Source organism: Cyprinodon variegatus, unplaced genomic scaffold, assembly GCF_000732505.1.
Source record: "Cyprinodon variegatus isolate N-32 unplaced genomic scaffold, C_variegatus-1.0 Scaffold9, whole genome shotgun sequence".
In the NCBI taxonomy this organism is placed as follows: domain Eukaryota; kingdom Metazoa; phylum Chordata; class Actinopteri; order Cyprinodontiformes; family Cyprinodontidae; genus Cyprinodon; species Cyprinodon variegatus.
In genome coordinates this window covers 24,463-38,064 of record NW_015150462.1, presented here as the reverse complement: position 1 = coordinate 38,064, position 13,602 = coordinate 24,463, and the positions used below count along the sequence as shown (strand labels likewise).

At 36.9% G+C, this 13,602-nt stretch overlaps 1 protein-coding gene across 1 annotated transcript in view; it reads left to right on the top strand.

The window, feature by feature from the left end:
• Window positions 1–4,117: 4,117 nt before the first annotated feature.
• The window catches only part of LOC107086649, a gene marked incomplete at its 3' end in the record, with an annotated part of 27,104 nt that continues 17,619 nt past the window's right edge, over window positions 4,118–13,602 (top strand). The window contains exons 1-3 of the mRNA XM_015377742.1: window positions 4,118–4,274; window positions 6,506–6,655; window positions 6,749–6,874. Coding sequence (XP_015233228.1) covers window positions 4,205–4,274; window positions 6,506–6,655; window positions 6,749–6,874 — 346 coding nt within the window. The remainder of the gene's footprint in view (window positions 4,275–6,505; window positions 6,656–6,748; window positions 6,875–13,602) is intronic.

The window sequence follows — 13,602 nt, the reverse complement described above, 5'->3', positions numbered from 1 at the left end:
TTTGTTTACCACATGTTCATAATATTCTGATTTGTTACTGGAATAACTGACGTCTGTGGTGTTAAAGTGTCATAACAAAGTGAGATAAGATCATTTACAAGACCTTCAGTTGAAAGATTAATCTCTGCTGCATCAGTGTTTGCTCTAAATAAGGGCTCTAAATAATTCAAATTTTGCCTCTTTAAACCCAACACTGGAAAAAATAGACCGATAAACAAATTATGACAATCTAAATGGCTTCTAAATATATAGATCATTACAATATGTTAGACCTGAACAATAAAATGGACGGTGAGAGATCCTATGTTTACCTCAGTGAAACTGGGCTAAACTTTTTTTGTGTGATTTTTAGACCTGATTGTGGACTAAAATACCATGTCAAAATGTTTAGGATTACTAATGCTTGCCTATGTTGCTGTTTAACTACAGAAAAGATTAGACTCTTAAATGTCTTAACTGCAAATCTGATTCCTTCTGACATTATGGTCGACTCCTAGTGGTCTGGTGAGCTTTAGTTTTGTTTAGAGATGACTGTTTTGATTTTACGTTTTGGTATTTACAGCATTTTGCTTTTGCTTCCGTCAACCTTTTGTAACCACAGCATTTTTCTGTTGAATTTGTATCAAATTTCACCTGTTTTAGCAGCAACTCATTGGTGCTTGGTTCATTTTTGGTTAGATTTCGTTATAAATGCTTCAAAATATTTTGATAACCTTTTCCCCTAATGCTGTATCTGTCAGACCTGTTTTATCTGAACATCTTCTGTTAGTCATCCTGAGGACAAAGAATGCAGAAAGGTGACCGCTCCTCTCTTATCGCACCAACTTGTTTACATTTTAAGCAGACAAAGTTACTTTCTGTTTTGAAATCTTTTTTTTTTTTTTTAAAGGGATCCAGAACTAGTTGGAGATGTTGGTCTTAGTAGCATAGCTCTCCACCTGGGTTAGCATCTGCTAGCAGCAGCCATCCAAATATCAGTTTCATTGGGCAACTTTCCAATCTTCCTCTGTTTAGGCCTCCTGATCTCATAGAACTCTTGTGATTTTTTTACATTTTCATAATTTTTAACGTACTCCGGTTCAAACTGAAGAGGTATAACATTACTTAACAGAGCTAACGCTATAGATCTATCATACATTATTTACCCAGAATACATAGCAGGGTAAACCATATGGCGACACGTGTGAGAATATTTTATTTAGATCTATAACAAACAGCTTCCAGTATTTTTACTATATTGTATTTACATTAAAAATAAATAATAAATATTTGTCCAATAAAGTCTATCCTTATAACAAGTTTCAGAGGTTAGTTTTATTTTTTATTTATATGTGCCTGCTCTCTTTTTTGCTTGTTTCATTGTAAATCTGATTTATTTTTCTTGGTTTATCATTATATTGTATAACTTGTATTTTATTATCAGCGAACTGAGTTGTATTTTGAAGTGATTGTGAAATAAAGATTGACATTTGATTTATTCCTGGATTCCATTTACAACCTGAGCTGCTTTCAAATGTTTGGAAATTTGAACAGCTTCTGCTCCCTAAAAAATCTGTATCAAGTATTTCCTCCTCCACTGAGGAGCTGGGGATTGAGGAATCCCTTCTACCTCCATCACCTCCTGTGGACCATGAGAACAGCCAGACTGAGAACCCAGAGGTCCAAGTTGAGGATGATTTGCTCTGATCACCACACGAGGACAAAGGTCTGTTTTCTGTCTCATGATAAACAGCTCAGACTGCTTTAATATCTGCATATTTGCATTCAATATAGAAATGATTACCCACCTGCATAGCTACCAACACATGGACGTCCACCTGAACTGACAGGTCAGCTAAGGAGATCATTTGTAATTAACATGGCATCATTGGAGGAGCTGCAGAGATCCACGGTTTACCTTGGTGAAGTTGCCCCCCACCTTCTTCAAATCAGACAAAATTAGTGTCAAACGTTAGTGCTACGTTTATGCTGGTTTGTGCAGCAAAAATTTTCGTTTCTGCCGCTATCTTTTTAAAGATATAAATAAATGTTTCTAGAGGTCATCCAAAACCTTATTCAAATGAGGCAAAAGTAGTGTCAATTGACTCGGCCCCGTTTGTGCCGCAAAAATCTTCTATACTAATTTTCATTTACAGTTTAAAATGATATAATCATTGGTTAGCAACTTATAATTTATATGAAAATTCTGAGTTTCAGAATGAACAAATGTTCACTGACCTTAGGCTTCTACAAGCAATTATTAATATTAAAATGATAGCAGTACAAAAAATTTATATATTTTAAAATATGCATTTTTAAAATTTATTTTAAATATTTTATATTTAAAATTAATTTAAAAATTTTATATGGCAATTTTTTTTTAAGTTGTACTGCTATCATTTTAATAATATTTTGTAGAGGTCATCAAAGGTCAGTTAACATCTGTTTTTGTTGCACAAACCAGCACAAATGTAGCACAAACGTTTAACACCAATTTAGTCTAATTTTAAGAAGGGGGGGGGGGACTGGTTGACCTTTGATGACCTCTAGAAACATCTATTTATACCTTTAAAATGATAGCGGCACAAACGCAAATTTTTGCTTCACAAATGTAGCACAAATGTTTGACACCAATTTTGTCTTTTTTTGGGGGTTTGGGATGATTCTGCAGGCAGGAGAGCTATTAGTCATTCGCTCCTCATATCAGGCCTCTATAGAAGAGCAGGGCGTCCTGTTTACATTGTGTCTTTAGCCATGTTGGGACAAAGCTAACTGCTGGAAAGGAGGCTAACATGAGAGCTTTTATCTTAATGCTTCTTCAATAAAGACAGGTGCTTTCTCTTGGGGCAGAATTCGAACTTCAGACTTGCATATATACTGTAGGAAACCAAACCCTACACATCAGAGCAGAGGTGCTCAAGTCCAGTCCTCAAGAGCTACTATCCTGCAACTTTTTGATGCACCCCATATTTAACACACCTGAATCAAATGAGTGGCTCATTATCATTCCTCTGCTGAACCAAATGAGGGGATTGAGCCTTTAGATTCAGGTGTGTTAGAGAAGAGATGCATCTAAAAGTTATAGAATGGTAGCGCTTGAGGATCGGACTTCAGCACCTCTACATTAGAGGCTTCTTCATCACCTTCTTTTAAAGCTCGTCTTGGAAACTCTTTCGACATCAGTGAAGCTTCATTTTAGATGGTTTTACTGTGTTCAGAGTTGTTCCTATGTAACATTTCCTTATGATGTGTCGATTTTTTTGCCTGAAAAAGTTGGTATGTTGACAAGTTTTAAGTTTGACTTTTAATTAGACTTTTTTGTCGTTGCTTACAGCTTCCAACCGAGAAATAAACATTACCATTTAACGTGCATCATGTAAACAGTAAAGGAAAAAAGGAAAACCAGTTTAAAATAATGGTGCAAATTCTGACTTTTTTCTCAGAATTCTGACTTTAATCTCAGAATTCTGACTTTAATCTCAGAATTCTGACTTTTTTTCCTCAGAATTNTAATCTCAGAATTCTGACTTTTTTTCCTCAGAATTCTGATTTTAATCTCAGAATTCTGACTTTAATCTCAGAATTCTGACTTTCTTTCCTCAGAATTCTGACTTTAATCTCAGAATTCTGACTTTAATCTCAGAATTCTGACTTTAATCCCTCAGAATTCTGACTTTAATCCCTCAGAATTCTGACTTTAATCTCAGAATTGACTTTTTTCTCAGAATTCTGACTTTTTTTTCCTCAGAATTCTGACTTTTTTCCCATATTAAACTGAAATAAAATTTAAAAATCAGTTAACTTATTTATTATTTTTTCAATGGCCCTAATCCTCTTATGTAAATATCCATAAAGAACAATCAGATAAACTCAATAGAAATAAATGTTTTCAGTCTGCTATGAGTTTGTCCAGTGTTTGGCTTTTTGAGATATTAATAATAATCTCACAAATATTAACTAATTTAAACCATTTTATTAAGAGATCTGTTTGAATGTTTTACTAAATAGTAGATCCTTCATTTACTAATTATTTCTTTGTAAGTTGCTTTCATTTTCATTTTAATGCCAAAGGCTATTCACGCATTCATGTCGACTCGATCATTTTTCCTTTTTTCCTTCATTATTCTTCTCTCCATGCGACTCGTAAACATCAGTTTTTCCACAGACCTTCCTCTTTAGTCGGATCTGCCTAAATTGATTTTTTGCGGTCAGTCTTTTTCATTTTATGATCATGTTTATGATCTGGATTCTCTCCGCTCTCCTCATCGTTATCAGCCAGACTTTACTGAGCGATGGTGAGTATAAAGATGAAAATACTGATGTTATTGCTTTATTCCCTGCTGCCTTATCAAAACCCTCCTTATTTAGTTGGTACCGCAATGACGTTAAAGGTTATTAGTTTGTTAAAGGGACAGATGGATCGTACTTAGAATGTATTAGATTATATTAGATTCGCGAATAGTTTGATTTAAATCAAGAAAAAGCTTTAAATATTCGAAACTTAACCCCCCATTATAGTTATAGAAGCTCTTATTGTAACTATTCCTGGCGGTGAGTGGATTTTTGCACCGGAATTTATAATTTTATGAAGTTTTCCAGCTGTCGCATCTACGCTATATAGATGGGAGAGAGCGACGCGTCTATGGAGCTAAATTGGGGTCGATTTTGTAAAAAAAAAAAATTGTTCAAAAGAAAAATTATATTCCTGAAAAACAGTTTGATTAAAAGAAAAACACTTAAAGCTGAAAAGGATAGTTTGTAAATAAAAGAAAAAAAAAATCCAATGGAGCTAAATTGGGGTCAATTTTGTTTAAAAAAAAAATTGTTCAAAAGAAAAATTATATGCCTGAAAAACAGTTTGATTAAAAGAAAAACACTTAAAGCTGAAAAGGATAGTTTGTAAATAAAAGAAAAAAAAATCCAACCTGGAAAATAAGTGAAAAAAAATAAAATAAAATCATACCTGAAAAATACGTTTCATCAACAATAAATGATTTTCGGATACATTTTGTTTCCAGCTTGAAGTTTATTTTGAAATTCATTACTAGCAGTTAAACAGATTTATCATTAATTTTCCTTATGTAGTTTCCACAGTTGACCTTTCCTTCACTGCCACACTCTCCTCCAAACCCACAGCAGGGTGCACCAGAGTGGGCAGATCATACCCCACTTTGGAGGAAAGAGACAGCAGGAAATTGGAGAAGGATCGCAGTAGATAGCTGGGCAGAGGCTGCGCTTGGCTCTAAAGAGCATTCCTTACTTCACCCTATCTTATCATGATTTTTTTTTGGTTTTGTTTTTGGTTTTGACTGAAAAGAGCTTGTTCTGCATCTTATTATTGTTATTATTATTTTTATTATTATTATCAACAGTAACTAATTAAGATTTTTGGGTAGAGTCCAGCATAGACTTAAAATGCGGTGAAAATCTGTCAAGATCATATTTTATCTTCTGAGATTCATGTTGTGTATTCATGTAAGCTGCTTCTATCAGTGAAGATTGTCATTTTCCAAAAAACAATCACACACACATAGAATGCTGATGTTGCTTTAAAGACATTTTGTTTTTGCCATGGTCCCTGAATGCAACATCTGGGGTGACCTTTTAGTCATGATACCGAAACACCCCAATACATATATGGGGTGCATACATATACATATAAGAATGTGTATGTTATCCCTAAGCAGGGATAACATACACATTCTTAAAACTTCATAATTTATAAAATATTAAAGACGTTTCTAATATAAAATGTTTTTGAGACTGCTACTGATTTAGATAAAAAAAGAAATCAAAAATTTGGCTCCCCACTGTTTATCGGGTTCATTCTGTTATTTCATGTTTAGACATATAGATCCTACAAAGTTTTTCAGATCTGACCTTTTTTAAATTCATATTAAGTATGAAAGTATCTGGAACCAAAATAGGAAGCTTGTCTGAAAAAGCTCCTTCCCTAATTTACAAACTTTAATAAAATAATGAATTGGTTCTTGACCTTTTCTAGTGGTCTAAAAGTCATGAATACCATTATTCAAAATAATTATTTTTAAAACATCAGGAGGGGCAGTGAATTTCAGCAAAGTTAACCCCAACCTACTTATATTCTATTAAAGCTGTTAATCAGTAGTTTATACTAAAGGTGGCCAAATTAGATGATTACTTTAGAAGTGATTTTAAAATGGATTCTAAAATGAAGATATAAAGTCGTTGAATCGATTTAAACCCCATTATAAGACTTTTTTAATCAAGCAATTGACAGATTAAGCTGAAATAATTTGAGTTTATATGATGTATTGATTTAATCTTTATCTCTACTTTAATTTAAGAAATGTAAAACAAATCCACATATCTTCTGTTATTATCATTTCTGTTATTATGGTGATATCTGTAGACCTCTCTTTGTTTATCAGTGTGGAGAAAAACTTCAAACTGAGGTAGATCTTAACATCTATGATAGAAAAGGCTAAAGCTGCTCAGAAAGAAAAAGTTCACATGAAGGATTAAAAATGTCCTTTTTCATTCACAGCTGCTCTGATCTATGGAAAAGTTGGTGGCTCCATTGTTCTGAATCCAGCTCAGATTTCAGAGACCATCAAGTCAGCAACATGGAAGCACAACACGGACCTCGCCGTGGACTGGTTTGGGCAGGAAATTATTTGTCATAGAACTTTTGAAGGTCAGCTGAACTGTTTACAAGAAAAGGTTTTAGAACCCAAGAACCTGCAGATTAACATCATCCGTGATGTCTTTATCTGGATCCTGCTTCCAGGTCGCTGTGGCTTTGATAAAAGAAGTGGAAGTTTGACCATCAACAGTCTGACTCTAGAGGACAGCGGCAGCTACACAGTTGAGATCAACAATAAAGTTCTGGAGAAGAAGGAACTCCAGGTTATCAGTGAGTTCAGCAGGTTTGACTGAGGTTTGTTAGGTTTGAAATTGAATCAAGTTGAGATAATCTGTTCCTGTTTCTGTCAGAACCGGTCCGAATACCCACAGTTTCCATAAAGTGCAATGAGGAAAAGACCAGCTGTAGTCTGACCTGTGAAGCCCAAGTCAGTGCTGGCTTTGGACCTGTGACGTATAAATGGAAAACAGGTGACACAGAGTTGTCCACCGACAAGGAGCTGCTGATAACAACGGTATGAGGATGAGAAACCCTGGAAGAACTCAGTAGAACCTTCATGGTTTGGTTTAGAGCTGTTTTCTATTTATTTCTCAGGAGAATAAGGAAAGCTCCTTTTTCTGTGAGTTGGTAAACCCTGTCAGCAGCAGCTCCAGTGAAACAGTGGAAAACCCCTTTATCAGTGGTGAGAGGAAAACATTCCCATCTACATATGCTTTATTTATGTTTTCCACCTTCAGTCAAACAAACACCAACTTCATTTAGGGATTATCTGTGATACATTGATGTTAAAATGTACTGACCTTAGATTTTATTTTCATACTCAATAAGAGACAAAAACATTTTTTTTCCTCAAGATGGCAAGAAATAGAAAATTGTTTGTTTTACCTCTGAGTATTCCTGCTTCCCACAAAGTATAACTGCTTAACTTATAGGAAGTCCCATCCACTGTAGCTTATGTTACACCTGCAAAAGAAACACAACAGCTAAATAATGACAGAGGAAGCAAGATTAATGAGGAGGAAAGCCTCATATAAATGCTTTATTTAACTTAGATGGTGTAACAGACAAATGCACAAATTTCCTCACTGCCTTTGTCAGCCGATCCTCAAAACTTAGGTGTTTTGATTGAAAAACAAGAGGGGGAAATCATCTAAACTTTTCTTGCTTAACAACATCCATCCAAATCCTGATCAATCACACAACTGTTCCTAGACATGCTGGGAGAAAAAGATTGCAACCAAAACAAGCAACTTCTTATTAAGTATGTAACCAGCCTTATTTTCTGTTGTCGATTTTTTTTTCTTTTCATCTACTTAAATATCTAAGATAATCAAAAAAATGTGCAATGAGAAATGAGTAGAAAGATGTTAACCCACCGTCGGGCTACGTCGGAGGGTTCTCCACAATGGACGATGCCAATAGTGGAGAAATGGAAATAAAATTGTACATGGTTTTAAAAAAAAGTTTACAAACACAAATTATAAAAAACACATCTATATAGCTTATTTTTTGGGCATCTATTCCAGCTTTACATCTGGTCTAGACTTTGACTAGGCCATTCCAACACATCACTATGCTTAGATCTAAACCAGGCATGTTTACGGTTATCTTCCTCTTTAATGTCTAATGTTTCCACCTTCTCATCAGCCTCCTTTTACTCTTTTATTTCAGAGAGTTCTGGATCAACAGCAGCTGTACCGGTTGTGATTGTTCTGCTGATTGTAGCTGGGATTGGAGTTGCTTCCTTTGTTATGTACAAGAAAGGTGAGAAAACTCAAATTCATCAAATTTTTTATTAACCTGTTATTGAGTTGAGGTGTTTTTAGGAGGTTTGGTATATAAACAGCCTATTTATAAGTTTCAATGATCAGGTTTAAGTTTGTGTAAGTGGTGAGGACATCTTACCCAGGAAGTTGAACAGAACTTCCTGGGTAAGATGTCCTCACCATTAAGGTTAAACCTGAACTGTTCTACAGACATGGATTATCTATCACTAATGTCTTTATTTTTATTGCAGGATATTTCCAAAGGTTGAGAACAAATGGTAAGTTACTAAATAATCTGTAAATCTTGAAACTGTAACATATGTATTTTTTATATGGGCGGTTTAAATAAAGAGAAACCATCCAGTAAGTGAAATATTGTTCTCAGAAATATTTAGCATTTACTTTAAAAAAATCTTTATTTTTTTGATAACAAAAAACATGGGCTCTAAGTGTATTAGACCACTATAGAAAAGGACTATGTGGGCTTAAATATATAATAAGCATTCATGATTAAATGTTTGTCTTGGAGCAAATGTCACATAGCAGCATGAGGTGAGGGAGGAGCAGTGAACGCTCTTAGCGCACACCGCTTCACCACCCTTCAACCCGTGTTTTAGGCTTTTGTTGCATTGATGAAATTATAGAAACACAATAAAGGAATCTTTCTATGGTGAACTTGTTTCTGTTGGGAGGAGTTGATTGAGTCATTAGGAACCGAGCAGGAACTGACATCCATCAGAGCAGAGCTCTCTAACTAATAAATCCCACATCCTTCTTCACCAGCATTCCTTGGTGTGATTTCTTTTTTGAGGAAAAAATGGAAGAAAGTTCCCATCCCTGCATCATAGTGCAACCTGTTGTATCTATGAACGGTTTTCTATGCTTGCAACCAAACTAGCAGAAGTAGTGGAGTTTGGAGATGCAATCCACTTCTTAAATCTATCTTTGCACTCCTCTAATTTATCCAGAAGTTCTGTAATCACACGTTTTCTCTTCCTCCCAGCTTGGTGGTCGGCTGCATATTTAGCAGCCTTCCCTGGAAATGCCTTTCCAAATTTTTCTTTTTATTTTTTGCCAGCCTTTTATTAAAAGCAAAAATGCAGACAATCCTTCCGCATTGATAATAAAAGCAAATGATTCACTCCATTCTTTGATTCCTCTTTTCTCATTAGCCATCTTCCTTCTTTTCCCCTTTGGGATCCATGGTCCGAGACACACCCACCACTTTGTTTGCCTGGCACCGTGGCCACGCTGGTTGCAAGTTATAACCATTGATCTCTATGGCTATGATGCTAATTATTGTTTAATTTTATGTATTATACAAATGTTTACAGCATTGGGAAACATATTTAATTTTTCTTTGACCTCCTGCACATTCTTCCTGTACCCCAGGAAGAATCAGATTTGTGGATGTCCAAAATGTTCATCCTGGTCTGTTTTCTTGTTTTTTCTTCGTTTTTTTTTTTCCTGTGATATCATCATCATCATCATTATCCTCCAGGCTTTACTGATTTTTTTTAAAAGTTTTAATAATCCTACTAGATGTAAACTTCTGAATCTAGCTTTACTTTTATGTAGCAAATTGGAAAGACTTTAAATAATCCTGAAATTAAGCAGGAAGGTTGAGTCTGAGATTATGTTAAACTGTGATTACATGTCTTTGTCGAGTGTTTGTAAATATCTCTTTTTATAACAGAGCAAAGCAGAGTGGGAGGAAAACCTGAAAAGTTTGGTATGTCATCATATTCAGTTCTGTTTTCTCCAATATACCTAAAAAAGTGGTTTACAACCAGCTCCTTTAAAAGCTAAAAGTTAAAAATAATTTAAAACTCTATTAATCCAGCCATGTGATGAAGGCCTCAGAGATTTGTTAGAGAACCTCAGAGAACAACCTGCAGACAGGTCAGAGAGGAAGGTCTGGAGATTAAGTTTAAAGCAGATCTCAGTGTTTTTTTTATTAAATATAGTCTGTTCATTTTTCCTGTAAATACTGATTACTAGATGGTTGAAAATAGAACATTAGTATCAGTGCTGATCTACAACTAAACATCACCTTTATCTCTGACCTAGATGACGGTGATGTTGAGGCTGGAGAAGGTAAGTCAGTTTATCTGCTGTCTAACATATAAGAGAACAAATGCTGACTTTCAGCATTTCATGAATCTAGAATTTTTAAAGAAGCTTCAGGCTTCATTCCTTTATAGTTGCAATAGAAATTATTAATGATAAAATAAAACCACTTTTTATAATATATGACATTAATTGTTGGTCTTATTTGACAATGACAGGATTGCTTGACAAGCAAAGAACCACAGCTGGTAAGTAGGATGATTATTTCCTTTTGCTCTAAAAAAACACAAAACAGCATAATAAGTTCAATACTGTATTCGGGTGATAATTTTATTTCATTATCACTAGAAGTTCCACAAAATAATGATGGATTGGAAGAGATAAACGTCACTTATTCCTTTTTTTAAACAAATCTTTATTTTATTTATGATGCTAGCTGACATCTATATGTTGATTCATAAACTATAGATATAGAAACAAATGTAAAGAAATCCTGTTGTCTAGAAGAAAAGATAAAATTCATAAATAATGCTGCACATCAACAATCAATAATTGATTGGAGCCGGTTCATTGTTGGTGTAGTGTTTCCATTTCTGCCAGATGTCAAGTTGTAAAAATTACTATTTGGTCATAGTTATTAATTAATTAGCATAATAATTGATTAATCACCCAGTATTAGAAATGGCTATAATTTTCCATGTTTTAAATATACTACAAATGGCACTAAAGGGCAAGAACCATGGCGGTCTGATCCCTGGAAGCTGTCTATTAGGACGTGGATTGTCAACTCTCTGGAGGGGAAAGCACCTGAGCTGGTGTGGGAGGTTAATAGTTTCCGGCAAAAAATAGACAGTCTATGTTCACACTGCAGCCTGAAGTGAACCAAATCCGATTTTTGGCCCATATGCGACCTGGACCTGATCTTTTCATGGCTGTCTGAACAACACTGATCCGATTTTTTCCAATGCGACCCAGGCCACTTGGCTATCTGGTCCTCAATCCGATACAAATCTGATCTTTTCAAATGTGACCTGTCTGGACGGCCAGATCGCATTAATCCAACTTCAACGCCAAAAATACCCGACAAAGGTTATTATTCTGGGTCTTGCTATAAAGGAGCAGCATGAAAAACAACAACCATGGCAGATGATGATGCAGAGAGCAGTATTTATGTTTAACCATCTAGAAAAGATTGTGTTTTTATGGTTGGGAAAGATCGCTAGATGCGCTCCGGTACTACCATCCATGTTTACTTCTGTAAACACAGAGCATGCTGGCCTGTGATGTCATTGCGTCCTCTACTGCGCATGCGGTGGGACAATTGCATTGTATGACTGCAGTTCACACAGGAGATCACAAAGAAGTCAAATATATTTGGAAATGTGAACGGCAACGCAAAAAAAACTGAGCATTAAGGCCTGCAGTGTGAACGTAGCCTTAGACTTACTTTGACGCATGACTCTGGGGCATGTCTCCTTGAGAGAGGTTGGATACTCTTCCACTTTGGAGTTGCCTATAGTGAGAGATACTGAGCAGGAGTGGGCATACTTGTTGCGCCTCATCTTGTACGTTGGGGTTTACCCCAGTGGGCGACAGGGTGGCCTCCCTCTGCAAATGTGTGGAGGGATCAGTTCTGACTATTGTTAGAGCTTATGTTATGCTCAGAAATGGCAGGTTTAAATTACCCACCCTTTTTGGAGTCCTTATGGGGGACTGGGTATTGCTTCTCTTGGAGACTCTCTTGTATTGCTGAGTGACTTCAGTGCTCATGTGGGCAATGACAGTGAAACCTGGAGGGGTATTGTTGGGAGGAATGGCCAACCTCATCTGAACCTGAGAGAGATTCTGTTGTTACCCTTCTGTGCTCAACATAGATTTTCCATGACGAATACCATCCGAACCCTGCTCAAGCATGGGTGGGGGACTTTGTTGTTGTTTCATCTGACCTTTACGTCTTGGAGACATTAGTGAAGAGACGGGGGGAGCTGTCCACCGACCACTATGTATTGGTGAGTTGGCTCCAATAGTGGGGGAGGAAACTGGTCACACATGGCAGGCCCAAATGTTTTGTGAGGGTTTGCAGGGAACCCCTGGCAGAGATGTTGTTTTAACTTCCACCTCTGCGCTTTGTGGACCTGGAGAAGGCATTCAAATGTGTCCTTCAGGGGATCCTCTGGGGGGATCTCTGGGAGTATGGAGTACCGGCCTTTTAATAAGGACTGTTAGGTCACTGTATGACTGGTGTCAGAGCTTAGTCCGCATTGTTGGGGGACTCGTTTTCGGTGAGAGCTGGACTCCAACAAGGCCTAAGGTACAGTCGCACTGAACGAGCAGAAAGAGAACCAGAACCAGGACAGGACTGCCAGCTGTACCCCCTTCTAGAGCTAAGGAACCACAGCGGGAGAATGGAGCAGCCCGCCAGGGAATCAGCGCACCAGAGAGAGGACAGCAGCTGGTCGTTGCTATCTCAGAACTAGAGGGGAGAAGCACAGCGGGAGATTAGAGGAGCAGGTAATCAGAAGTAATGCCGGCGAGGAGAGGCTACGGCTGGCTGGGGTTCGCCAACTGCAGGAGATCAAAAAAGCTAAGCAGCAGATTGGAAAAGTCCACTGTGAAGACAGAACACTTAAAGCGGGATAGAGGCTACAGCTGCTTAGGAGTAGATCAGTGGTACATCAGAGAGGCCAGACAGGGAGACAGAGAAGAAGCCAACTGCGTGAGATGAAAGGATTACCATGAAGGGTCAGTGAAGCTTGCTCGAGGGGACAGTGGTGAATCCATGGAGAGAAGCCATCAGCTGACCGGTTTATGCACTGGAGGTAGGAAGAAGAAACAGTCCTTTCAGGGCCTAATTAAAACGAATTAAAACGGTATTTTTAAATACCACCTTAAGTCCTCTTAAGAACATTCTCACTTCATCCTTTGTCAACATTATTTTCTCTATCCTCTGTTTTTGAAAAAAGAACCATCAGCAGTTGAATCAGAAAGATTCTTTCAGATAAAACACATGTAAAAATATGTATTCTACGTGTTTCTCCTCCAAGCAGAGTACTTATTAAACCATCCATCCATCCATCCATCTTCCTCCGCTTATCCGGGGTCGGGTCGCGGGGGCAGCAGCTTAAGAAGGGAGGCCCAGACTTCCCTCTCCCCAGCCACTTC